General features: G+C 41.6%; 2 protein-coding genes across 2 annotated transcripts; both read right to left on the minus strand.

Annotated features, from left to right (window-relative positions):
* Positions 1-7290: 7290 nt before the first annotated feature.
* tdrd7a (tudor domain containing 7 a) lies at positions 7291-18268 on the minus strand (the record flags this gene model as incomplete). The annotated part of the gene is made up of 19 exons (XM_079219212.1): positions 7291-7517; positions 8228-8388; positions 8855-9048; positions 9442-9599; positions 9849-10038; positions 10500-10610; positions 11060-11194; positions 11323-11406; positions 12001-12135; positions 12502-12713; positions 12860-12971; positions 13168-13360; positions 13542-13717; positions 14469-15260; positions 15417-15587; positions 17190-17256; positions 17516-17636; positions 17767-17911; positions 18065-18268. 19 exons carry the CDS (start codon positions 18266-18268, stop codon positions 7291-7293), a joined length of 3588 nt encoding a protein of 1195 aa, XP_079075338.1.
* A 1048-nt stretch (positions 18269-19316) lies between these two features.
* Positions 19317-26873, minus strand: stra6l (STRA6-like; the record flags this gene model as incomplete). The annotated part of the gene is made up of 18 exons (XM_079219214.1): positions 19317-20036; positions 20385-20528; positions 20969-21132; positions 21636-21755; positions 21862-21979; positions 22165-22213; positions 22424-22505; positions 22637-22712; positions 22933-23086; positions 23203-23311; positions 24117-24190; positions 24311-24436; positions 24532-24577; positions 24801-24921; positions 24997-25127; positions 25292-25392; positions 25943-26015; positions 26866-26873. The coding sequence occupies 18 exons, from the start codon at positions 26871-26873 to the stop codon at positions 19795-19797; spliced, it is 1938 nt and encodes a 645-aa protein (XP_079075340.1). The 3' UTR covers positions 19317-19794.
* Positions 26874-26916: the final 43 nt, after the last annotated feature.

Here is a 26916-nt window from a genome sequence, read left to right on the forward strand (position 1 = left end):
CTCTCTACATGTCAGTCTTGGCTGTGGGACCAGATGATTGATGAACTGCAGCATTTGAGGGTCACAGAACCGACTGCTTGGCATACGTGCATGTCTCTAAGCCACAGGTCCTTCAAACTGTAGGTCAGGGGTGGAAAGGAGGTGTGGCCTGCTGCTGCTGCTGCTGATAGATGTCCACATGACAACACTAATGAGATGTTAGCCTGCATCAAAGGATGAGAATGATCTCAAATGGGGCAGAAAAAGTTGAGATGCAACTTAAAAACCCAACCAAAGGGCAGAAAATATCGCATTCAAGGAGCGTAAATGTGAGCATAAGATGTCTTTTTGATCTTAATATGTCAGCAAGTGTGTTTTGGCTTAACTCCTAACAGGTGGAGTCAAGCGCTCCATTTTTTGGGGGGGTTCTGCTTTCTCTAAGCTCCACGACAAGACTCCAAAACCGAAGATGAAGAACTGGGCTGAACTCCAAGTAACGCTGCAGATCTGCTGGAAGCGACCGGCCTTCTCTGATGACAACAAGCAGACCCGTTCCTGTATTTACTGCTTTTCTACCAGCTTCTGCTCCACTGGAGGACATGCACCGGGCTGAGAGGAGAGACAATAAAAATGACCTGAGCCAGGATATACCGTGTAGAGTCATAAACACATGACCCTCTGCACAAGGCCTGTCCAGTCCTAAAGCCTCGAACATAGCAGGATCATTTATCACGGCAAACGTGTGGAAAATATTTTATATTATGTTGCACAGCCTCTATCACAGTCAAAAATAAATAAGAGTTCACACCTGAAATAGCAATTTTTACACCAGATGTAAATCAGCTCCTCCTGTTTTAACCACTATTTCTTTGTAAATCTTTGTTTGATTTATGAACATAAACAGCTGCTCAAGGTTTTTCTGCTGTGAAATACATACATCTCCGAACTCACATATGCTCTCAGAGAGGCCCAAAACTGCTCCAGCAAATAAAACAAAGTTGAGAGCACGGCAGAAGACTTTTAGGTGCTTCGGCAGACGACTTCCTGCTCAATGTCGAACAGTTTACACTGTCACGAAAAGAAGAGAAAAAGCATTGCATGTACAGTAAGTGACGTGTGAATATTTCACTTCAAAGTTCTTCCGTTTGGGAAGTTCAAGATAAATCCCTGTCCTCTCTAGCTTGAACTAGGGGGCACCATCCTCCACACTTCAATGAGGAAGTATTCTGTAGTGTCAGATACAAATAAAAACACAACGCTACACACTCCAGATCCCAGGAGGTTAAACGTCAGAGGAGGTTGCAGTCTCCAAAACACATTAAATATCCTGATCTGGTTCACCTGGTATTTCTAACCAGATGCAGACTGCAGCTGGACCAGTGCACCCAATGACAAAACATGACCACAATATTCCTATAAAGAGGTTGTTTCTTCACACACTGCCATCATGCGTTGTGCTATTTATCTTCCGTGGTCGAGGAGTTCAATTGTAACATTTGTTTGGCGTCTGTGTTTAAACAATTTTGCAAAATTGCACGTCTCTGGAATGGCCCGGCACCAAACAGCTGAGAAGCAACTGGTCAGCTTTCCTCTGCCTGTGGCTGAGATAAGCTACCGGACAGTGTGTGTGTGTGTGTGTGTGTGTGTGTGTGTGTGTGTGTGTGTGTGTGTGTGTGTGTGTGTGTGTGTGTGTGTGTGTGTGTGTGTTTTTCTGCTGTGACCCTAACAAGGGTGTCCACTTACCACATACAGTGGTGAGCACTGATACAATGCAAAAATGCTTACCAAAATAGACTAATACACGACAGAAAGTTTATTTTCCATGTCAAATCACCATTTATTCTACATGTGAAGTTGAGTAGAGAGTGAAAACCTTGACCAGTCAGTTCTTTTTTAAAACACTCTCTCAATCTACCGACTTTCAGTGCTGAGGAAACGAAGAACCCACGGGTAGTGTCCACTTTGGGGACCAGCGTGGAGTCGTGTGTCACGGTGCGTGTATAACGAGCGGCCGAGCCGCTCACTAGCTGCCTTGGACTTGAGGTCTGGCCATTTGTGCATTCTGCAAAAGGTCAAAAGGTCACGTGTGTCACTTCACCGGTCAGTGCCGCCTAGAGCTAGCTGCTAACTTGATACATTACTAATCCCAGAGAAGAACATAGTTATGAGCGTGCGTGTAGGATGGTGAAACGACTGTGCAAACAGTGAGCTGATGGCAGAGAGCGAGAAGCTGCAGTTTAGTCTCGGGTCCACCAACGTGAACGCCACGGTGTGCAGGACTCGCTCAACCAAACTGAGAGGGGAAACACCTGAAGTCACACAGTTTGAGGCTCTGCAGTGACGTACGTATGTGGGTCACAGCAGACAACTGGTGCATCTCACAGCACTTCACAATGCAAGGACGGTTTTACATTTTCTACTTAAATAAACGTTTTAAAAATTGGACATGGATACTGTTTTTGATCACATAGGTGACAACATTTAGATCAGGACCCCAACTTACCTCAAGCCTTTTTTTTTCTTTTAAAAAAAGTGATTATTTATCAAATTTAAGTTTGTAGGCTAAAAAAATAAAAAACAATTAAAAATGAAAAAGGGGATCCTATGAATCACATGCAAAATAATTATTACTCATTTAGAAATTGGATGACAGGCATCAACTTAGTCAAAATTGAAAAGTGCATTACTGTTCTTGCAGGTTCCCTACCGTTTATAATAAAGACTCTTATGTGCAGGACTGTGGTGTGAGGACTTGCAGACTACAGTTACTTTCAGAGGGATGCCTGCAACAAGCCAGTAAGACAACATTTAGGAAAAACCCCAACAGCGAAATAAAAACTAGTCCTCAGTACCTCTGGAGTAGACCTCTTAACTCCCAATGACCTCATGGAAACTTATTTTCTCAGAGTACTTTAAAAGCGTAGTCCTGTACATTATTTGAAGCTTGCCGTGTGATCTCCACCAATTTGACCGTTTTACAGTCTGCAGTTTAACTTTTGCATTTATTTCCGTACCTCCTCCGGCGCTATTTATAGCCGGACAGTCCCGCTGGGTGACAGCAACGAATACTTTGACCAGATATGGTTTCCTCCAGAGCCGCCTGGAGTCGCACTGCGAGGTCCGCTCTGCTGCAGGCGCACAACCCGGGAATCCGAGAAAAACTCCCAACTAGACGACCGCGTCCATGACCCGCAGATAATGCTCAATTCAGCAGATTTCGCGGCGTGCTTTCAAAGTGTCCTCCCCCGTCCCTGGTCGTGTCTCGGCGGGTTTGCCGAGGCTGAAGCTGATCTCCCGCAAAGGGCAAAGTAAACTTGTGGGAAGAGATCCTCCTCCTTCTCCTCCTCCTCCTCCTCCTCACCCCCAACAGGCTGCCCTGTCACTCCAGTGATGTCATCAAGTGCAACTGCGCCCATGGTGGGACTTGATTCACCATCATTCAATACGTTAAATTATAACGATTCATGCGCACAACCTTCTGCGCGTGACCCGCTCGAGCACTTTCTCGTGCACACAAATGCAGTGGATTTACTTAAATAATGTAAATAAATAAAAACTCCTTTACATGTTAAAGTCCTTCGAAAGCAAAGCATTAAACCAGAAGAATGATACCCTCTCATATCTGTTTCTCTTTTCTTCTTTCTTTTGTTGTCCGTTTTATGCATATTTCATTTTATGTTTGTAAAATTTTAAATACTATAGTTGGAGGCTTCAAATAAGCCCAGTTGGCCTTTTGCCTCTTCCTGCACTGTGATCATTATGTATCTCTTATTGTATTGTTTGAATTGTGCAAACATAAGCCGGTTAGCTTAGTTTAGCACGAAGACTAAACATAGATAGCCTAGACTCCAGGAAGTTACTGCACCCAGAAACCCCATTCAATAAAACATTACCAATGACATATCCTTCAGTTAAACTTAAATAAATGAACTATAACGTATACATGTTTGAGCTTCTGCTGGGCTGTTGGACACACTTGAAGTCTCCCAGTTTCCAGGTCAAACTGTACTGAAATAGTGCTAGTAAATCTTATCTTCCTCCACAGCGGTATCACCCAGCCACATCTATGAGAGGCCGTTTAGGCCATAACTATTGAGACACTCTCACACATACTACTGAAACGCTCTCACACTCACTACTGAGACACTCTCACATATTCTAATGAAACGCTCTCAACTCACTACTGAAACACTTACACATACATACATACTCTGTAAACCTATGCACGCTCATATGTAAAACACTATTGTTTAACACTTATACATTCATAACTGAATCTCTTGCATATAATTACAAAGATATAAAAAGTTTAGATACATGTGCAAGTGTTCCACATATATATGTACAATCAATCATTTTTTTGTGATTGAATATGAAGGTGCAACTTCTATATATTTTGATCAGTCTGCAGGCCTTATTCGTAATTGGCAATCGCGATGACATCGTTGGTTTTTTCAATAGGGTGCTTCGCTGCGTTCAATGCCTACAGCAAGACCCAGGAGAAGAGAGACGTGTTAGAGAGCTTGATGACCACACCTGGAATAGAATTTAGGGTAATGGTGACACCATTACCCTAAATTCTATGTTGTCTATGGCTCGCTCTAGGGAAGGACCTGGGCCCTGTTACTCGTACCTGGCTAAACAAAGTCAAGCAAATGTCCTAATCTCCATCTTAAATTAGCGAGATGATTGACATCAGGCTATCTGGGTTTCTTCACGGCTGATCCGCGCTGAAACGGTCTCGTTAATTCTAGCCAGACGTCAGTCATCTGGATAAATGCGCGCGCCCGCTCCTCTTCAGACGGGATAATAATGGAGCACTGACACCACGATGCTCTAACAGTACAATGGCAAATAAACTCAGAGGAACCTCTTTTTATTTATCTAATGAGAAGCAGGAGATGATCATGAAGGGATATGAGGAAGTCAATACCGTAATCATTCACAGCAAACGCGTTGCGAATATTCCAAAGTTTTTGCAACGTTGTTGCCGTGAACGCAACTTTAACATCGCCCCCGCTGCGAGACATGAGCGTCACAAATATATCAGACAAGTTAAATGCGTCAGTGTTGGGAAAATGTATCGGCAAATTTTAAGTGCTTCATCACTAAATAAACTTAAGAACAGCGGCATGCAGCGGCTGATAGTCTGTGTCTGAGACGGCGATCAGCTGCGCCTGTGGTGATCAGTGTCCGCGGCTCGAGAAGCTCTCTAAATAAATTATTTATTGCCGGGAAAATCTATATCGCCGCGTACAGGAAGTCATGATGATGTAAAGGATGGATCCTGGCGATCTGAAAGAACTCTCTCCCTATAAAACTAATATAACTAATATCGCTCCTTCATCAATGAGGAAGTGAGCTGCCTTTTTTGTCCGTGGGAGTGTCCAGCTTATCCAGTGAATTTCAGTAAACCTGCCCGGGAGCGGGTTTAAATTTTTGGCTGTGTTGCTATGGTGATTTATCTAAGCTTGCTTCGAGAAACAGAGAAAGCCTGACCTACGTCATCTTATCCTGACAATTAGCCGCTAACTCAGTAAGCCAGGGACGAGAAACAGGGCCCAGTCCTGGAGGAGTTGAAGAAAGCACTGATCATTAGCACCATATCGTATGTACGCAGTCTTTCATAACACTCGGTTTCATTTTATTAACGTCATTTATATTTAATTAAGACGAAAAAGGTTAGTAAAAATAATAAGAAGAATCCACAATTAAAAGTCGGTACTGGTTGATTGTTTAACCAACGATGTCATCGCGATTGCCAATTACGAATAAGGCCTGCAGACTGATCAAAATATTTGCACCTTCATATTCAATCACAAAAAAATGATTGATTGTACATATATATGTGAAACACTTGCACATGTATCTAAACTTTTTATATCTTTGTAATCATATGCAAGAGATTCAGTTATGAATGTATAAGTGTTAAACAATAGTGTTTTATATATGAGCGTGCATAGGTTTACAGAGTATGTATGTATGTGTAAGTGTTTCAGTAGTGAGTTGAGAGCGTTTCAGTAGTATGTGTGAGAGTGTCTCAATAGTTATGGCCTAAACGGCCCCTCATACACATCTGCCCTTTAGCCCTGAACCACTTTCACGCTGCAACACTCATCTTTACGCGCATGTCAGTTAGATTTCACATTTAGTCTTTCCCATAAGTTCAGCATTTCTCTGGGCTGAGCAACAAGTCAAATTAATGGTTTAGGTTGCGTTTGTTATCCTTCCAGGATAACAAACGCCAGGATCTCAAAAATGATAAAACAAAATTGCTTAAGAAAGGCGGAAGTGTACACTGTCAAGTGAGGTCGCAAACCTAAGATTATCACCTATAATTTTAAGGGCATTTAAAGTGTTGGTTGCATTATCTGACATTTTAAACATGTACTACTGGTAGGCCTTAATGATTCAATATTGCCTACTTGAGAGAAAGCTAAGCAATTTAAAACTATTTTATTTCTCAGTTCAAATGTTTGTTTTTTCCCCTCTTCACCAGATGGATTTTAACTTTCCGTGAAAGCTCTTTTAATTGTACTGGTAGTTCATCGACATCGCAGCTCACATTGCCTGACACTGGCCATCTTGGCACACTTTTTTTTTTAAGCTTTCAGTCAAAGAACACTTTTTTTTTTTCTCTTCATGGTTTAATTGAACAAAACCTTGTGAACAGCTTTTCATGTAGAAACACGCAAAATATTACAACATTCTTTTAAGCCAAAAAACATGGGGTGTTATTAAACAATATGTTCCCATCAGTGAAGTTTAAGCAATGCAGATTTCACATATAACATATGCTAATGAATGCAGTTAAGTAATTTAAATTTGATTCATGTAAAAATATATACATACACACACAAAATGAAGTGCATAATGAGTCTCACTATTGCATGCACAGGAAACCCAAAACACATTGGATGCAGGAATAGAGTAGTACAAACAAATCAACACAAAACATGCAACACACAGGTGACTTAACTTAAAAGTTTTGATGAGTTAGAGTTTCGTTTGTTTCACAATGAAGACTGGAAAGAGCAACATTTGATGGCGTGGGATATTCTTTATATCTTAAATCAACTCAAACCACCCCTTATTTCAAGTTGACATGACCCTCGACTATGACCAAAACAAATCAAATTAAAAAAGGGGCGTCTTTAATGCCTTTGTTGGGAGAAAGATCAGGAATGCTGAAAATAAACCAAGGGCAGAGAAAGTGACGTTTGGCTTCCAACGTTCACTGGGCACCATTTTTAGAAAATGAAAACAATTTACTGTTGCTGGTTCTTTTACCAACATGCATGAGAAGACATCCTAGGCTGCCGAAGACAGCTCTCCGCTGAAGTCTTCCATCATGCTGTGAATCCAAAGGTCCTGGTCCTTGTGCGTAGTAGTGTCCACCAGGTAAACCGTCAACCTGCATTGCCACAGCTGACAACTAACCTCCGACACGCTTTCCACCTGGGCTACCAGCGAGTGCTTCTCCACGTGGTTCCTGAACAACATGGAGGCCTCCTCTGACCACTGGTGCTGTGTCATACCTGCAGAAAAACCGGGGCACTCGTAATCAGCATGATAACCCAAGCTGCTCCGCCTTGCATTAGCATGCTTCAATCAAGCTACATCTCACAAGGTAACAGCTAGCTGGCAAAAAACTAGCAGAAGCTGATAACAAGTTATAAAAAGGTGTAATTTACTGTAGGCTATCTGCTGGTAAACTGAAATATCAAAATATAGACTATAGTCACTCCGTATAACCAAATGTAACCGAAAGCGTGCAGTGGGTTGTAATGCTATAGAATTCCCATTTAATGGGATGATGGCAATTTATGGGTACATGTGATGAAAGTGTACGCTGCTGAATGCAGTGCATGGATGTAATTCAATGAACTGGACATTCTATTTGACCACACCGTATGGCCTAAGTCTTAGTATTTCATTTTGTATTATTTGCCCTCAAAACAAGTTCCCTAATAAAATTAGGGAAACGTTTTAAAACGTCTTTTTTTAATTATTATTATTTATTATTGAGAATTTAATAAGTAGTAATTTATACAATAAGTTTCGAGTGATTGAAAGATTGTGGTTCAACCTACATTTTAATCTCAGGGCAAAAAAGTTATTACGTAATTCGGAAATCAAAAAGGTAGCCAAATTAATACCAGGTCATTGCACTACCACTACATATTAAATAACATGACTTTACTGCATATCTATTGGCAAAGCTACCGAGAATTAGGAACCAACTCACCTGCAAGTTGGGTAGTGATGGCCTGGAAGGGCAGCTGTCTGAATTCCTCGATCAATGGCCTGAGGAGTGTATTTCGGAGCACCTCATGTTTTCCGTAGTCCAAATCGAACAGAGAAACCAACCCGTTGGCCAGAATCCCCTTAACCTGCACTCTGTTCCAACTAGGTAGAAGCATGCATTAGTGAAGTCATTAACCAGACAATAGGAACCTTGTTTTTACATTTTCTTCTTCACAACGACACTAAATAGACAACTGATCTACCATAATCCCTGACACACACAAGTAGTACAAGGGCAGTAATCTAGATAATGGATTAGTTTACAAATTGTTTTGTCAATTTGCATTCATCCTCTTATAACCCAAGACTGCTATCAAATGAACAACATAACCTGAAGTGCTCCAATTCTTTAAAGCCTTCTGTGGGCAGGTGTTAATTCAAGTTTAGCTACAAACACTAAACACAGTGCATCTACTCCTTGTGCATACGTTTGTGTTACAATTGTAATGCTACTGTGATGTTCAAGTAAACAAATCCAATCAAAATTAGTGAACATAAATCATTTACCATGATGACACATTGTTCATGATATGTCAGGTTTGAATCAGCTGCAAACACTATCACCTACTTCTTGTCTATTTTGGCAGCGTAGATCTGTCCTTTCTGGATGTTTGGGGCCGAGTTGGTCTTCCAGGTCTGGTTATAATAAAGCATCATCTCCCCCATCAACACCACCAGTTTATGCAGGTCCTGCCACGGCTGCACCACAAAGTAACCAGGGTGGCACGCCACAGGCACAAACACATCCATATTCTGGCCAGGCTAAAAGAAGACAGGGAGGAGAAAAAAGTGTATATAACCAGAGGGCTTTGATGAAATATTGGTTTCTATTCCAATAATAAAAACAGGCATTCTTGGGTTATTCCGTCTCATTTTCTGGAGGTAATTACTACAGTCTTTATATTTCTCCGACATCATACAACAGAAACCTTAACAATTAACATCATACAGGAAAGAAACACGAATTGTCAGTTTAGAGTCTGGTGACAGTGGAGTGATGGATTTGATCCACTGGCCATAAAGACGTTTTTCTCTTGAATAGAAATCTACAAAGTCATTAGCCTGAAGAAAAGCTACAACATGTATACTGTATTTACATCTACTTCCCTCACGTGACAAGTGAGCCCCAACAAAGAGTTTGTCCATCTCACACACCTGGGGCAACTCCAGTGGGGGAGGCAGCGAAAGTGGCTTGGTCGTCATATCTGGAGTAGATGAGACCTCTGCACCTTGAAGAGGTCCTGTGGAGGATTTGGTGGTGCTGTTCAGAACCGGACTGCCCAGAGTCAACTTTTCTATTAGAGCACTGAGACCTTGTCATTTGGAAAACACAGGTACATACAAGCGTAGTCAACACTTTAACCTCAGTCACTGTGCTATAAAAAATCCCCAAAAAAGCTCAATGTCCTAAAACCTTGACTTCACATAGAACAGATTGGAGCGCAAACAAAAACTCTTTCAAAAAGTTGCAAAGTTTGACCAGACATGCGTACAAATACCGACTCAGGCGGAACCGTCCCACAACCAGAAAGGACTTTGTGTTTTATATTGTGCAGTATTACCTGCATCCTCGCTGCCGATTGTGCAAGTTAATTTGTTGTTGTTGTTATTATTCTGAGTTGCGAGTTTCTGCCACAACTCTGACTGGGCCAGCTGATGGTTGAAGCTCTTGTCCAACTCCTGACTAACAGCACCGATGAAGAGGTACATGTCGACTAGCCGGTCCCCTTTGTGCTGGTCTAATTTCAAGATCTAAAATGATGGAACAAAGGGTGAAAAAAAAAAAAAAAAAGAAGCACATATACAAAGTTAGGGAGACCTTGAGGGGACTGTTATTGTTTTGCACTGATCTTCAACAAGACCTTACTTGTAAGTTTGATTTGCAGTGTTTATATTTGAAATATCAACACCACTCCTGCTACACTGCACACTGTTGTTGTGCTTCAAGCAGTCAAGACTTTAATATAAACATAAAGTAAACTGGCTACTTTATTAGGTACTCCTTTTTCATACAGAGTGAAACCCCCCAAACAGCATGAATTCTTGAATTCTTTGTGGCGTAGATTCTTTAGGATTCTTGTCCATATTGGCACAATAAGAGTCACACAGTTGTCGCAGATTAGTCAGCTGCACATGTATGCTCTCCCGTTCCACCACATCCAAAAAAATTTCAATACAAATCGAGACTAGTTATGCGTTTAACTTTATGTTACCTTCATTTTACAGTCTTCAGAGCCCAGGACAGCCTCCTTCAGCCACAGAACAGCCTCTGGGCTCCAGTCTCCCTCCGGTACTGTGACGTCAGCCAGGCAACATTTAATAGCCTGAAGAGATACACAAAAACACCGAAACAACTTTACGTGTATAACAAACAATTTTAGCAAACTACCACATTAGCATCTTTGGAAACAATGTTTGTTGATATGCAAGCAATTCAAATTGATCAAATCAAAACCCCTAGTCTCAGTTTTATACCGCCGGTCAGTGTAATTTTATCACAGATTTATTTTTTGAGAAACGGTTGGGGGTTGAATAAACATCATTGCAAGCACAATTGCCTGACTTCTTAGTCCACAAATCATTTTTTTTCATCCTTTAACAGCTCAATGATTTTATATTTTTCTAATGACATACAAGTACTATAAACAGAGGCTTTAAATCAATTAGCAAAGAAAGGATGACCTCTATAGTCATTTCATTGACACACAGACAAACCCACAGAGACACAGGACCGCACCACCCCCGCCCCTCCCCCCACAGAGAGAGAGCTGACCAGTGGTGGGATGATGGTGAAGTTTTTGATGAGAAGATGGGGGATCTCTCGGAGATCAGTGACCTCTACTGTTGCTGGGACACCCAAGTCAATGTAGAGGATCTCAATCACTCTGTTTCCGTAGATGTTGGTGATCTGAAAACAAAAGCAACAACTTGTGAGCGGGGAACTAAAGTCAATAATGCAATATTATAATTATAATAATAATGAAATATCCAAAATAAGGTTTTTAAGAAAACCCATTTGAATGATCCTGTTCTCACCTCCACCCTGGACCACATTCCGTTGTAGCGGGCGAGACAGAACTTTCCACTGAAGGGTCTGGACACCAGGAACTCAGAAGTCCTCTGGTAGGTATAATTACAAAATAAACAATTTTACATTCTACCTTTTCTGAGACGATTTTAGTGGTTGTGGGTGAAATCAAACACAGCAGCACTGCATTTGTGAAAATGGCAAAAGCCGATACATATACAATTAATAAAACTCCACCTTGTGAGGTAAAACTAAATGTAATTGGGAGCCTAAACATTAAGTGGTTTCAAGTAGAATTTTGAAGCCGATTCTGTATCACATCAGCAGCCAATGAAGGAGTAAATCTGGTTTATCGCATTAGAAATCAGCGAAAAGGCTTTGCGTTTTATGAAGCCTCCGTCAGCACTATCAAGGCTTTTTAACAAAAAACAGGTGTAGACCCCATCCTACAGGCCTGTTTTATATAAAATACTTAAAAAATGCTGTATAATAATTCAGTAAACTCACTGTGGTAATTCAAACAGTGCCAAGTCAAACTTGACATGAAGCAGCCTCTCTTTGCGTTAAGCAGCCCACTGAACAGACACCTAAAAACTGCACCGCTGATTTTCTATATGCAATCAAAGCGCTACATGAGATGCTCAACAACACCATGGAGTGCCAGGGCAAATGGAGGTCTTGTTAACCTGGGAGATGAAGAAACTCTTTGTTTCTTCCAGTAGCTTGCTGAGTCTTGCGGTTCCTCTGCAGGGCAGCTGGCAGTAGATGATGCCATCTGCACACACATTTGTGACACGCACGTCCGGATAGGTAGCATTGACCTACAGGTAACAGAAATATTATTGCTAGATAATGCAGGGAGGATTGATGACAGCGAGGACCTCACAATCATGGCTGACCAGCTGCTGGTTTTAATGTCAACATAATGAGCCAAATGAAACCCTAAACATTTTTGAGTTCCCATAACAGACAGATTAATAGCAGGGTTCAACGCCTCTGCAGCACCACTCACTGGTTGAGCTGATGTCAAGGGAAAATCTAAAATATGAGACACTGCCCCTTGCTTCCATGTAGTTGTATTGATCAGGCACATTTGTTAAATAAATGCAAAATCTGCTATTGTTAGAGAGGGCTCTCCTTGGTCTTATGCATCACATTATACTGGTAGTTAGCACCACCATCCTTACAGTCAGAGGGTTGCTCATGGTCACGTCCTGGAGAGCCTTCAGGCAGGTGGAGTTGATGTTGATGTCCTCATCCTGCGAAGTGTCGTACAGCACTGCAACGGGCGTCTCATTCTGCTGACACGACTCTAATGTCTCCATCAGCAGGATCTTTCCAACTACCAACTTGTCCAAAGAAGACAGCACCGGTGGATAAGAGCTGAACGCCTCTAGACCTGGGAGAAAGAAAAATAAAGTAGGAAGGGCCGCAGAGAAAGGAGGGCCATTGGCCAATATTAACGTTTTGTCCGTTCTGTATGCTTTTATCTACATCACTTACACAAAAACAAGTCTTAAAGTAATTTCTATATTCTCAATGTACCTGCAAGTCCAACACTTATAGCCTGGAAAGGCAGAGAGAGGAAGTCCTGGTGCAGCTCCAGAAGATTAGTCCCACTGGTTTCCACAGAGAAGCCATAGTCCACATAGTATACCTGGCAAACAGACAAAAGCTCCTTTACTACAGAAACACTCACCCATCCTGTAGCTACTGACTGTCTTCCTCCGACACACTGAAAATTGCCACAAACTGCATCACCATTTCTGAACCGAGTACCAAACTACTAAATCAGTATTCAACCACTTGACAATTAAAAATAACTTGGACAGCCAACTGACTAAATTAGTTACCTTGACCTTGTTAGGGGCCATGACACTTATGACTTGAGCTCTTGCCATCTCCTCTCCATCCTCCCCTTTGACTGCTACCAGCTGACCAACCACAGGTTCAGAAAGAGGATGGTGGGTGGAGCTTTGGCTGTAGAAAGAGTGCATGGCCTCCTCCATGGCTTCCTGGGCGTTTGAGTAGTGCTCACCAACATACCTGAACAGAGAGACAATCTGTGCATTGTAGTTTCCAAAAACAAAAACCTGAGTGTTGCATTAACAAAGCAACCCATGAGTGGTAATTTGTTCTGTTGTGTGTGACTTTTAACATGCCATTCTTTATTTTTTCCAGGATCAATTCATTACGTTGATGTCTGCTAGAATAATGTGTGTCTCACCTTATAGTAACAGCATTGCTTCTCTTGGCATCAGTAATCAGAACGGAGGGGTACTGCTCTGAGGGAAGAACGAGACAGGGAGGCACCACAGGACCCAGGACTTCCAGACCAGAGGGAAGGAGGTGGCTGACATGATTTTGTGTGGCTTCCATGTCAGCACAGTTATACAGGATGGCCTGACCACAGCAACAACAAAAACAGTTTAACAGCAAGGATGTCCCTAAACTCCCTGAAGATTTAAAGCTGACACTGTAGAAGATAAACCACTATTATTGGAAAAATTCCCATTTAATCCACACAAATCAAATCAGGCTAATTATCATGATTCACTTGTCACTAGCGATTGAGTGAGCTTTAACGATGGACTGTATACAATATGAACATAGACTACGATTCTAGCTTTCTGAAAGAGCCCTTGTGAAGCTCAAAGTAGGTGGCTGCGGCCGTCGCCATCTTGGCAGTGACGACACAGCCAACCACCTACTCCAGCTCTAAAAATGGGCAAAGAGGTGGGGCTGAGGCATGGCGAGTAACGCGCAGCGCTGACCGACAGCGAGCAACTAATGACCTGATATGGACTATGCCCTCAATTATGCTCAACTTAAAACCTTTAAATAATTTAAAAACAGCGGAGTTATACAAAATTCACCCCCGTACAGTTGTCATGAACAGGTAAATAACAAAACTTTGAGCAAAGGTTGGGCATTTTAACATGGGGGTCTAAGAGGATTGACCTGCTTTTGAAGCCTGTTTCAAGTGGTCCATTTAAAGAACTGCAGAGTTTGGCACTTCTGCGTTGGCGTCATTTCTCAGCACCGAACGTTTCTGCTTGCTTTTAACTGAGAATAACGCAACTTCATTCTACTCTTAAGGACTTGCTTAGCTTGTACATTGTGTTAACTCTGGTATATGCACTCATTTACTTACCTTCTTCTTGTCATGTGGCATGGGGTACTCCACAGTGAATATATCCAGCAAAAGAGACAAGTTGTCCAGAATATGTTTGGGAAATGGCGTCTTGTATGTGTCCATAAAGAGTTTGGGCAAAGCATGGGCCCACAGACCCTGACTGTACTTTGACAGAAGCTCCTTTATTCTCTGACGCACCTCAGCTGATACAACAAAACCAGAAGATTTTGAGGGAGGACAAGGGACAGAATCAGAGGTCGGGGAGAAAGCGACCTTCAAAAACGGTACGATTGCAGGGCCAGGTAGGCGGGAGGAAGCCAATGAGGAAGCGTTGGTTGATGCAGGGCAAGTCCAGGTAGGGGCTAGGGCCAGAATGTTTTGGTTGTGGTTCAGGGTCGTCGTAGGCATGGTCGGATTTTGTTTATGTTCACCACTGGAATTGAGGGCAAGATTAACACAGGATGGAAGCTGCGGAGCAAGAGCTGGGTTGCGAGCAGGGCTGCGCAGCGTAACTGAATTTAACAGTTTGCTGAAGGAGGCAGCGGAAGGTTGCGGAGGAAAAATGAAGGTTGGTTTAGTCAAAGCGGGTTGGGGGGAAATTATAGGTTTGGGGACTGGAAAATGTGAGGAGGTGGAAGGTTGGTCAGGTGTTAAGGGACGTGAAGAAATGGGTGTGGTGATAGTTTTTGAATCAGTGGGTGATGTTGGAGGCATGTTGGTGGCGCTTCTTCGAGGAACAATACTAGGTTTAGGAGGCAGAGGAGGGTAGATTAGGCGGTCAGCTCGGTTGGTGCAGGAAGGTTTCTCCACCTGTGAAACCACCAGAGGAGCAAGAGATGGAACAAAGAAAGATATTTGAACTATAGATTATTGTTACGGTTGGGTAGATATATTACAAAAAAAGTTCAAACTCTCACAGCTTCATAATATCAAATTGATTGGGGGTATAATTATCTACTAACTCACCTTAGTGATGTGTGTCCACTTTTCCAGATCAATGGACACCTGAGGGTGGAGCTTCTCATTGAACATTTCACTGTAGACCCCAGAAAGTTTCGACATCCACAATCCACTGCAGTATTTCTTCAGGAGCAGAGTTATTCTGCTCTGCATCAGCTCCACGTCATACAGACGAGACTGCTTGGGGAGATGACACATAATCGATCACTATAAGTCATTCCCTGTGCTTTTGTGACAGTTTTCAAATCGAATAAATACAATAAAGCACAGATATTACAAAGTAAAAAATAAACTAATTAAAAGAGCTGATGGAAACGACTGCTTGGGGTGTGGCACAAGTGCTGCAGACAAAAACATTATGCATAATAACTATGCAGGAAGCATCGTCTAATATGTGAATTCAGTGAATCTCCTGGCTGGATTTTAAGAGAATAAATATAAAAAGGCATGGATTAACCCTTTGATTTAGTCTCAAACATTTGCACATGCATTTTATTAGGGATGTAATTTGGACAACACAATGCACTACAACTCAAATGTGATTCGTCAGGTCGTTTCAGGTAAAATGAGACAGTCGGCACAGAAGAACATTTTTGTACTTGGGATTGGTTGAGTCTGGAGGCTTGTACAGGAGGCTTCTCTGTGAAATATTCCACAAAAGGAAGAGGGGATTGATTGAGTCTGGAGGCTTGTACAGGAGGCTTCTCTGTGAAAGATTCTACAAAAGGAATAGGGAAAGTGAACGTGCTGATATCAGTAAGCAGAATGCAGCAGATTGCTGGTTTGTCTCCTGAGCATTATGCGATTTTTTGTTTTGGCAGTGTTGCCCAATGTTGATGTAACAACTGATGTTGATATAACAAGTGGACTATCCTCTGGACTATTAATGGGGTCAAAAATATATATGTATATATTTTTTTAATTGATCACAATCAGCGGTATAACGCACTTAAATTCTGCTACTTTGTTCATTATGACTGTGATCCACCAGTAAACCTCCTACTGCACTGACATGTTGGCTATATTGTCAAACAGAGAGAGATTCAGCGCATTAATAAAGCCGCAAACAACTATTTGCTTTGTAAAGATATAGAGGAGAAATATCTACATGGGCAAAACAATTGGCTCAGGACTTTGTTGCCTGATTGACAGTGTTAACAGACTTGGCTTGGAATCAGAACATATCTTTCAAAAGTTCACCAAATGCAGCTTGTAGCAACATAACATAACTCTCAAAAGGTGAAAAACATGGACATATTATATCCCAAATCAGCTTGTTCTATCAATGATGTAATAAAGCTGATTATATTTAAAGGGAATCAATTAAATCTTGTGACATTGATATGGATACACACAAAGAAGGTTCCACATACCTCTGGGCCTCTGCCAGTTTGCAAAGTTCTTCTCTTTCCTGTTGGCAACATAGCAGTCTCTTGAGCTTATTGTGCTTTTCACAACAAGCTGCAATTCAATACAAACATCCTGCTGCAGTTCTTCATACAATAGTACAAGTTGATACAATTGACCATATTTTGAGACTCAACTATGAATAGTTTTTTACTAAAGCACTCATTTTCAAATGAATGCCCTGAGCAACATTTTAGCATTAAGTACAATTAAAAAGGGGCGTTAGAAACATTCAAACGCATCGCCTTGCACAGAAAATGCAAAAGTACCGGAAATTAATACTACATCAAGAGCCAGGTCTTTGATTTAACAGAGCTGAGTGCATTAGCTGCATGTGTATGTTCACCTGTCAGGCATGAAACACTGTTTTACAGTTGGTTGGGAAACCGGTTGTCTGTGCTCAACAGGGGTGATAACGCTTAACCTCTGGTCCAACTGCCTGTTTGGGGAGAACACAATTAAAATCTGGTTTAAATCGTTTTTATATTCACTTAACATGTTATATTATTATAAGTGACAGAATGTCAATTTCAGAAAGGCAAACACCATTTGGGTTTCCACAAACTGATATGTTAAACCTGACAACAGGTGAACAATATAGCTGCTCTGAGGTGTCTGGGCTATTATTTCTATAAACAATGTTGTCCATCAATGTTGAAACTACATTTTTTTTCTTGATGAAAACTGTAATTTTTTACCTGTAGTCTCCTGAAGCGCTGAAAGAATTTAAGCCTCTGGTGGTATGAGACTTAGAACGGTTTGCGTGCCAGTTTTGGGCTCCAATAGCTGAAGGTTGGCGGAGAGAGGACCCTGGCCTCACTAAATGCATGGAAAAGTAGAAAATAGGTTAACACAAAGAAAGGTTAGAGGTCAATGAATTAAAATTTTAAATTAAATCTCTGCAAAAATAGAGCCTTGGTGTGAAAAACAAGCCGCACGCGTCTCCTACCATTGAACATGTACGGGTTGGAAGGTTTGAATCTCATCCGGCAGTTGACGACCTGGGAGCGACCAGACTTCTTGGAGGACTTCTGCTTGGCCACCAGCTCAGCAATGTGAGCCGTCTCCTTACACACTGCGGCAAAGCATTTTATCTACAGAGCCAGATTCATGGTATTGTTAAAATACTCATAAAGTGATGCATACTTCATATGATTTCGCAAATGTGATGAACTACAAACAACTTCTTTTGGAGTTTGTCCATCGGCCTTATGGATGGGTAAATGAACAAAGAAAACAGCCCTCACCTCACCCATGTAGTACTCCAGGCGAACCACAGAGGAGATGCTCCTGAGGTAGTCCTCCAGTCTCGAGTGGCCCAGCTCCCTCAGCGGGATGCTCTCTCCGCACAGTGACCGGTACTCGGACTGGAGGGTGTTCATGGACACACCGGCCTTGCTGGACTGAAGCACAGACCGCAACATCTTCTTGATGGATTCGCTGTCGGACATCCTGGTTAAATTCGCAGTGAAATAGAAACAGAGATACCAATCAGTGGGGTTAAACCAGTTTATATATACACACACACACACACACACACACACACACACACACACACACACACACACACACACACCCCTGCTTGGTAGATGTGATGTTGATTCATGGCCAAACGTTTACTGTACACACTCAACGTTTTTTTACTATATTTGCAAAAGCAGGCGTTCAACGACATTTTGTGTGTGTATCTTGCAATAAACCAGGTCAGACACAGATTTACTCTTTTAGCCGAGATTTCAGACTCAAAAGCCACACATTGATGAACTCACTTTGAAAGAGAGAAGACGCGCGAGACCGAGTGCGTCTACGACCACATGGCGACGTTATGTGCGTCTGTTTTCAGCCTGTTAACATATGTTTCTTCTTGCTGCAACGCGTGAAACGTAGGAGACTTATTATCGGACTCTAATCTCCATTGAGGCAACGGACGGCTGCCGTTAAATTGGCGGTTGGCCGGACAACGAGAGCGCTGGTTAACGGCTAACGCTAGCTAGCTGTTCCTTTGCAGCTAGCATGAAATTACGTTTTTGTTTTTTCTTAGCGGCCCTGAACTGAGCTTTGACAAACAAAATTGTTGGCAAAGTGAAATTACGTCAGGCCAACTATAATGACAGACACGCCATGTGTTCACCTTAACTTACCTGTATTTCCCACTTGTTAACGCCAAACTGCAATGCTGTCTTCAGTGTCGCCGCATTCAAAGTCTCGTGCAGTATGCGACGGCGCACGTTGAGGTGACGTCCCAAAGTTCAAAAGGTCACTGTCGTTTAGTTCGCCCTTTTTGTCCGATATTTAGGATCACCTTTATCGAATTATCATTTATCTAATCTGCAGTTTTTAAGTGATCAACAAGTCAATTTTACAGAAAACAGTCGTTGGAAAATGTGCTGTTTTTAAGAATGTTTTTATTTGCAGCTCTACTACACTTTATTTTTTCCAACTGAAAGCATTTGTTTGTGCAGCAATATCATATTTAAAAGTCACAAATACAAAGCAAAAGTTTACACAAGCTTGTTTTCAGAAGAGCTCTCGAGTTGCACGACCACCACGAAGTCCCACCAAATCCACAGTGACAATTTATAAAACCACTAGGCATGCATTGGAATCCATATTTTATAACACAAACCTAGAATGATGTGCAGCTCACATTATTTTAGTAAAATCAACATTATTAGACAGAAAAATGTCCAGTTTAAGTGCATCATATCCGCTTGTGAAATAGATGCCACAGAGGTTAAGTTGAAAGTTAAATGTTTCTCAAAGTTTATTCAGTCACATGCGATGCAAGTAAATTACTAAGAATGAATGCTCCTTCTGAGCAGATAGAAAGGTGTCCTAATTTGATCACATTAACAACGTATATATATATATATATCAGATGTTGAATACACCACAGTACTCCTTAACATGGAGAACCACTAAAGGACACCAACCAATATATATATATGTTACTTTAACAAACCATTGAAATGTTTCTTTAACAGTCTTGTGCTGGTGTGACTATGATCTCTGGTGGTGACTGTGACTCTGCTCGGCGGCCCTGCGTTTTGAAGGCCATGACGCGAGCCTGCACCACTGTGTCTGGCATGGCAGATGATGATGTATGTAATGACAAAGACGAAGAGAGGTGGTGCTTCCTGAGCAGGATCAGGTGAGGGTTCCTCAGTAAGGTATAAAACAGCATCCAACGCCTCTTAACCCGGTTGTTCACAGGGGATTCTGTCCAAAAGTAAAAAAGTTAATAAACCCCAAATAGAAAATAATAATTGAAAGAAAATGCACACATAATAATAATAAGATACATTTTACTGTAACAAAACAAATAAACCTGTGCAGGATTTTAAAAACTGAATTAAAGAAATAGAGTGCATTTTTAGGGCTAATTTAAAAGAAGATACTCCTGAATCTCAGTCAGCGGACAAGGGGTAGCAATAGTTATTTAGTGGACGGTTGTTCATGTAAGAGCTACAAACACACACACACACACACACACACACACACACACACACACACACACACACACACACACACACACACACACACACACACACACACACACACACTGACCAGAGGCCACGTTGCTGAATGTGGAGTATGCAGACGTGATTTGTTTCTCCAGCGAGTTGGAGACCAGCAGCTGGCAGAAACATACCATGACTGGATTGCTATGATAGTGGTCAGCAAAGATCATCCCAATCCAAGTACAGTAGCCTGGGACATGAAATAAATATAGTGAAACCAACACACACATACTAAATACAGCAATGACTTCACAGTATCTTTTAACATGTGTTTAAGGAGAATGCACAACTGAGGGGGATAAAAAATAGATCCTCTTGCGCTTTGTGAAATGCTGCCACCTCCTGGAAGAAAATAGTCTTTCAGGATGAATGAAAGTCTTCACCTGAAAGACCACCATCAAATATTAATAATAAAACTGATAAAATGTATCAGATTTTGTGTCTTATATTCCTCCATTGTATATATATATATATATATATATATATATATATATATATATATATATATATATATATATATATATATATATATAAATACAGGTTTGACTGTGACATGCTATGATGGCCAATATGGAGAACAACTTCAATATTTCACTTTTGTCTCACACACTCAGTTGAAGTTCAACTTACCGGCATCCATGGTTTCATATCCTCTCTGCATAATGCTCCGGTCTATGCGGGACACCAGCCACGTGCCTACCATAATGCTGCACAGCAACCTCAATACGCAGTTGCTGATCCCCATCACCACGTTGTAGAAAAAGAAGAAGTAGTTGAAGCAGTGGAAGGCCTTCCTGAAGAGGAGGAAGAGAAACTGTGATTTCACATCACTTTGAATTACATCTAATTATTGTATTGACGGGAATCCACCTCTGCTACTAGGAGCAAGACACATAGACTTGATAGTTGTTTAGCTTCTTTTTGTTGGGGTTTTGTGTCTCTTGTTTGTGTCGTTTCCCCCCATTTTGGTAGTTATTTTAGATTCCCATGTTTCTTGAGGTCATTTTGAGTCTTTTCCAAGTTGGTACGTGTCTCTTCGAGTTACATTTTGTAAGACACCATATTCTGTATTCTGTATGTCAATGAAGCTACTTTGCACTATTGAGTAAGTGAGAACGTGCATCAGCATCACATTATGTCATTGAATGTCATGAATAATAATTCATGTAAAAACATCTCTGTATCAGCAGCACTTCTTGTTTTAACAGTTTGCTGGCAAATGGAGAACCTGGGTTTTAGTGAGACTGACGGTTTTATTGTCCACACTTTTGAAATATCCACATTGAAATATGCCCACCTGTTGTTGAGAGCCAGAGGTTTGTGTTTATCAGTAGGGGACATTTTGTCCTGAAGGAAGAAGATCTGAACCAGACCGATCTGGAAAATCACCAGGCCGATGATCAGACTAATGGTCAGACTGAGGAGACACAGAAAGAAAAAAACAATCCATGAACCAATGAGTCAATCTAACTATCTATTCATATGCCATCATGAATGCACAACCACAGGAGAAGAAGCCTTACACTATGATCCCCAGGTTGGAGAGCATGCTAAGTACTCTTCCGTGCTGTATCGGCAGAACCAGCACATAGACCAACGCCAGAGCAAACAGGAAGTGGACAAAGTGGACAATCAGGTAGCCTGAAGAGAAAATACAGAAGAGCTAGTTACCCTGTTACTTCCTCTCATTCTCTACTCCCAGGCTTCTGAAAACGTCTCGCTTTGGAGAAACAGCAGGGAGACACATTCTGGGTTCAGTCCCATAACGCAGGCTGTGCTGATGTACATCTGCTCAGTGTTTGTATTTCAGGAGACGAACAGCTTACCCCACAATGTAAATGCTATTTGCCAACCAGAGTATCTTGCAATGGAAGCCTGTGAAAATGTAAAGAGAAAACTAGTTTTTAAAGCATTAAATTAAGAGGCCAAAGTGAGATGAGATGCAAACACGTGCCCTACACGTTGACATATTAAAAATATGCAGATCATCCACTGTGGCATGCCCAACATGACCAGGAAACAGGTCGCCATCTGTTGTGTGTGTGTGTGTGTGTGTGTGTGTGTGTGTGTGTGTGTCCTACTTACTACGCTGACAGCAGAGCGAGGGTTGTGAAACGTCTCAGGAAGAAAACCCTTCTGCCCTTTCCACAGCCTCTTCAAGTGTTTTCTATGGCGACAGGACACCATGTCACTTATATATGTTTTTGTTTTTGTAATAACAGGTTGGGCAATTTCATCTAACTTTCCATTATTACATACATTTTGTTTGCTTTTTGGGGTATATGTCAGGTCTCTTACCTGTAACATGCCAAGACATGGAAGCAGTAGGCTACAGAGTTGAGACTAGCAAAGATGGTGGTAGCTAGCCAAGACTCTGGAAGAACACAAATAACAACACCTTGACTTTTACCAGGGCTCGGTGTATCAGTGTGTAGCTCATTTTTGTAGCCTTTTTCTTCTCAGAAATGTCAAGAATCAAGGAAGCAGGGAACGTTTGGTATAAATCATCGTTTTATCGTATTATTTGTTTATGGGCATACCAATGAATGTAGCATTAATCACTCAAACTATGAAGGCGGCGCAGACCAACTCACTTCTAGCCACGTTGATGAATTCTTCCAGCTGTGGTATCATGGCTTCCAGACCTTCAGTCTGGTTACAGGACATTAACAGCTGTTTCAGTGTGTCCTTCCACCTCTCTGCTTGGTCAAAAGCCACATTACTGAGACTGTAGTCTGCCAGGGTCATCTAGAGAAATGACAAAAAGACAAATGAACATCTCCAGCAGATGCAACATTGAGGAGTTTTTTGTGTCACGTTTCCAAAGCAAAGTGTATGCACATTTGATTTTTGTCTTGCTTTACCGTGTAAAGGCCAATTAGCGAGATAATGACGGTGCCGATGAGCCTGTTGGGGAATTTGAAGTAAGGGTCCCACTCATACACTCTGCTCTGGAACCAGCTGAGGGGTTCACTGCAACATAGAAAGGAGGGTCAAAACCACTGTGTGTGTGTGTGTGTGTGGGGGGGGGGGGGGGGGTACTGCAGGCATTTACTATATCGGGAACTACCACAGTAACAGTTTTGAATAGTAGTTTGCCAGGTGTGTTTATTTTTGTCTGTCCACGAAAAGATTTTGTTACAATCGTGCAAGATGCAGTCACGAAACTTTACAATTGTTGAGATCAAAATGAAGGGCGTGTTGGAAGACAGGCATGGTCCAAGCAATTGGGGGCGAAGGAGCCATTGCCGTCCTCCACTTTACGCCCCTGGCCCGATTTGGTGTCACAAAACTTTACAGGTGTGTGTGTGTGCGTGTGTGTGTGTGTCACATATGTTGATGCTTTCAAATGCAGCTGGGATCGTTATTGTGTTGCTGGACATTAATCAAACTATCAATGCAGTCGAGGACCTGACGCTGAAGTCTACCAGCAGCACCTGAACACACCAGACTGGTCAGTCCATTGAACTGCATCAAAACACAGCATTTGACACATTCTGGTTTAATAGTTTAAACAGATAATAGTTTTTGCAAATACCAATTCCAATGTTCAACTTTGCACGTAGATTTTCATATTTTAGAGAAAGAAATGATACATAGAAAATTGTGTGTGTTTTGCTTTTAAAAACTGTGAACACTCAAGTGATCTCCTTTTAGGTAAACTGGTTCAAACATCCAGACATAGTGGATCCCTTTACAAGCAACAGAAGGGAACATACCCACGTGTACAAAGGACACTTGAAAGCAGCATTGGTGCACATGTGCATGTTTATTCTACCTGTGGGCAGGTGTTTTCCTCAGCAGTCTCTTAACGTGCTCCACCTGATGTTGCTCTATCAACTCTTCAGGATCCTGGCAGCAGATTCAGTATGTTAACAGCTACATACATTGATGTCGATATGATTTTCTGGATTCCACCCAAAGCGAAAATTACACAGCAAGAGTCATTTGAATGAGTTCATCCATGCTGACCTCCTGTTCCACTTGCAGATGTATTCGAACAGCTTTCACCAGCATGTAGACAAATCGTCCCAAGAGGAAGATGAGGGAGAGGATGCAGGGCCACTGGACAATCAACTTCTGGTATTTACCAAGAATCTTTAAAACCACACAAACAAAGCTTCCTTGGTGGAAACCACACAGCTTCAGACACATTTACACTCGCTTTTGCGATAGTTTAAATACTCACCTACCTTACCATCAGGACATGTGAATGCATCCCAGACTGTAACAGTGATCCTAAAAAACAAGCATCGAGACATGTGATGTATTTTCTAAGGCTATTAAAATCTGATCATCCACACATCAACCCATTCATCTGTCCATACAGCACAACCTCTATTATACATTTTGGACGTTTGGAGGTTTTTAGTTTGTGTGAAGTAACCATAATACAATTTGTTTACAATGTTGTGCATTAAAGACTTACACGAGTGAAAGTTCAACATTTCAAGACATTTACCAGGACAGAGAGTAGAGTATTCCCAGCATTGCCCCGGCCTTTTTGAAAGGTGTGGACAGACAGGCAAAGAAAGGGAAATAGACCAGACCCACCTCTAACGCTCCGACCAGATACACTATAGCTGAGGAGAATAACAAAGAAGCACGTCAGTCAACCTGCTTGTTTCTTGTGTCCGCAAGCTAAACAGGTACAGTACCTCTGGCCCACGGCAGGACGGTGAAGGGGATGTAGCGATCAGAGAAAAGCAGCAGGACGCTGGAGGACACGGCACCAAATGCAAACCCATAGGACCAACGATTACTGAGGCTGCCAATACTATCCAAGGGCCTGGGATAGAGTATTATCAGAAACACAAACAATGAGCTTCAGACAGTTGCCGAGAACAACCGCAGTAGTGAATTTTAAATACTTTAGTGGTGACATTGAAACAGATACTGCTGTTATTTATCTCTTGGTGTTTATAGTTGTTGATGCTGCTGCTGTTGACTTACACTACAATACCGAAACGTCCCCCCAGGAAGGGCAATCTGTGGTCGATAGCCAGTCTCTGGGCTCTCTTCTGGAGGAATGAGAGCACCCCCACAATCAACAACTGGAACAAAAGAAATTGATTGCATGAACAAAAGTTACTGGGAAAAAAATCCTTTTGTTTGCATTGCTGCAACTGTGTGAAAGTGGTAATATGTTGGCCTCAGCGTCTTACCAAAGTGGTTTTAATTAAGCTGCTGTATTGATCTGCTCATTGATTGTAGATTTAGTATGCACAGCCTGTGTTGTGTTTCAGTTATTGGTTGTATATTGTATATATTTATTTGTATTCTGTATTCCTAAACACCTTCTAAAAAGAACAATTCCCATAGCCGTGTGCTACAGCCCTTTTGTTTACTTTGCTGTTCTGTGAATATCCTGTGTCTCCAAAATGTCTGATTTGTGTGTTGAGTGTTTCTGGTTGAGAAAAATCCTCTTCCTCTTAAGTAAACAATTTAAACTGTCTGAAAAACACAATGTCCCAATGCTAAAAACAGGGCTGTTATTCTTGGATCGTGACAAGTTCATATTTTAGAGATTGTTCAGGACGGTGCCCATGAACAAAGGAAGTCATGAAATATTCATCTTCCAGGTTAAATACAGGGACAACTTACTGCTGGTGCGAGTGAAAAATGAAGGAAGAGCTCCAGAGAGATTCCACTTTGACAGTCCTGAATCGTCGCAACCCTGCAGAAACAGGTTGTGACATAGTATTTGATTGAAAATGTTCCGACCACACAAAGGGACACAACGCAGGATGGAACAGAGCGGAACAAAAAGAAACAAATCAGAAAAAATAATCAATCAAAAAAGGTTAAAAATCTTTAAAATGTCCTAATTTGAATTATATTGCACCAATAAGTTCAGGTTCAAGTTTAATGTTGCTCTGTCTTGATTCAAAACAGCTACAATGAGGTTGATTAATCCTGAAGTCGTAACATAATGCCTCGCAGCTGCTACAACAAAGTCAAGAGCATGTCGTAAATGAGTATTTGAAGTCTGTACTTACACATGTTCAACCTGGTTTCTTATCATCTTTGACAAGTCAGTTGACTGCAAGCTTTGTTCCTGCTGTAAAGACAAAGGAAGTCTCTGGATTGATACCACTTCACTGTTTCCTGGTTACAACCATGTGACTCACTTGTTTGACCTTTGACCCCAGTGTACGACACTTCATTACTCTGTTTTTTTTATGTCCTCTCTCCCAGTGTTTTGCTCTGTGCTTCTTTCGCCGATGCATTTTCTGACTTTCACTGTTTGTCTTTGTCACACCCACACTCACACACCAGGGACCACTGTGTTACTCAGTATAAGTAGTGTAAACATCCCGCTCTCCCGAAGAGATAACCTGCCGAGTGTTCACCTCAGAATATGTTCCTTGAATCCATTCCAAAAAGAAAAGAAAAAAATAGCTTCATCCTCTTCTTTGCTGCCTTGATATGGATTTTATTGATTAAAAACACAGAAGTTAAAATACTGCTGATAGACATTTATTATTCATTGCAATGACACACAGATTCAGGAAATGTCATTTTACAGCTCCATGTTGGGTCGATAATCAGATCCTGATTGGTCACTTTGGCGATGT

This window comes from Taurulus bubalis (assembly GCF_910589615.1).
Source record: "Taurulus bubalis genome assembly, chromosome: 6".
NCBI lineage: Eukaryota > Metazoa > Chordata > Actinopteri > Perciformes > Cottidae > Taurulus > Taurulus bubalis.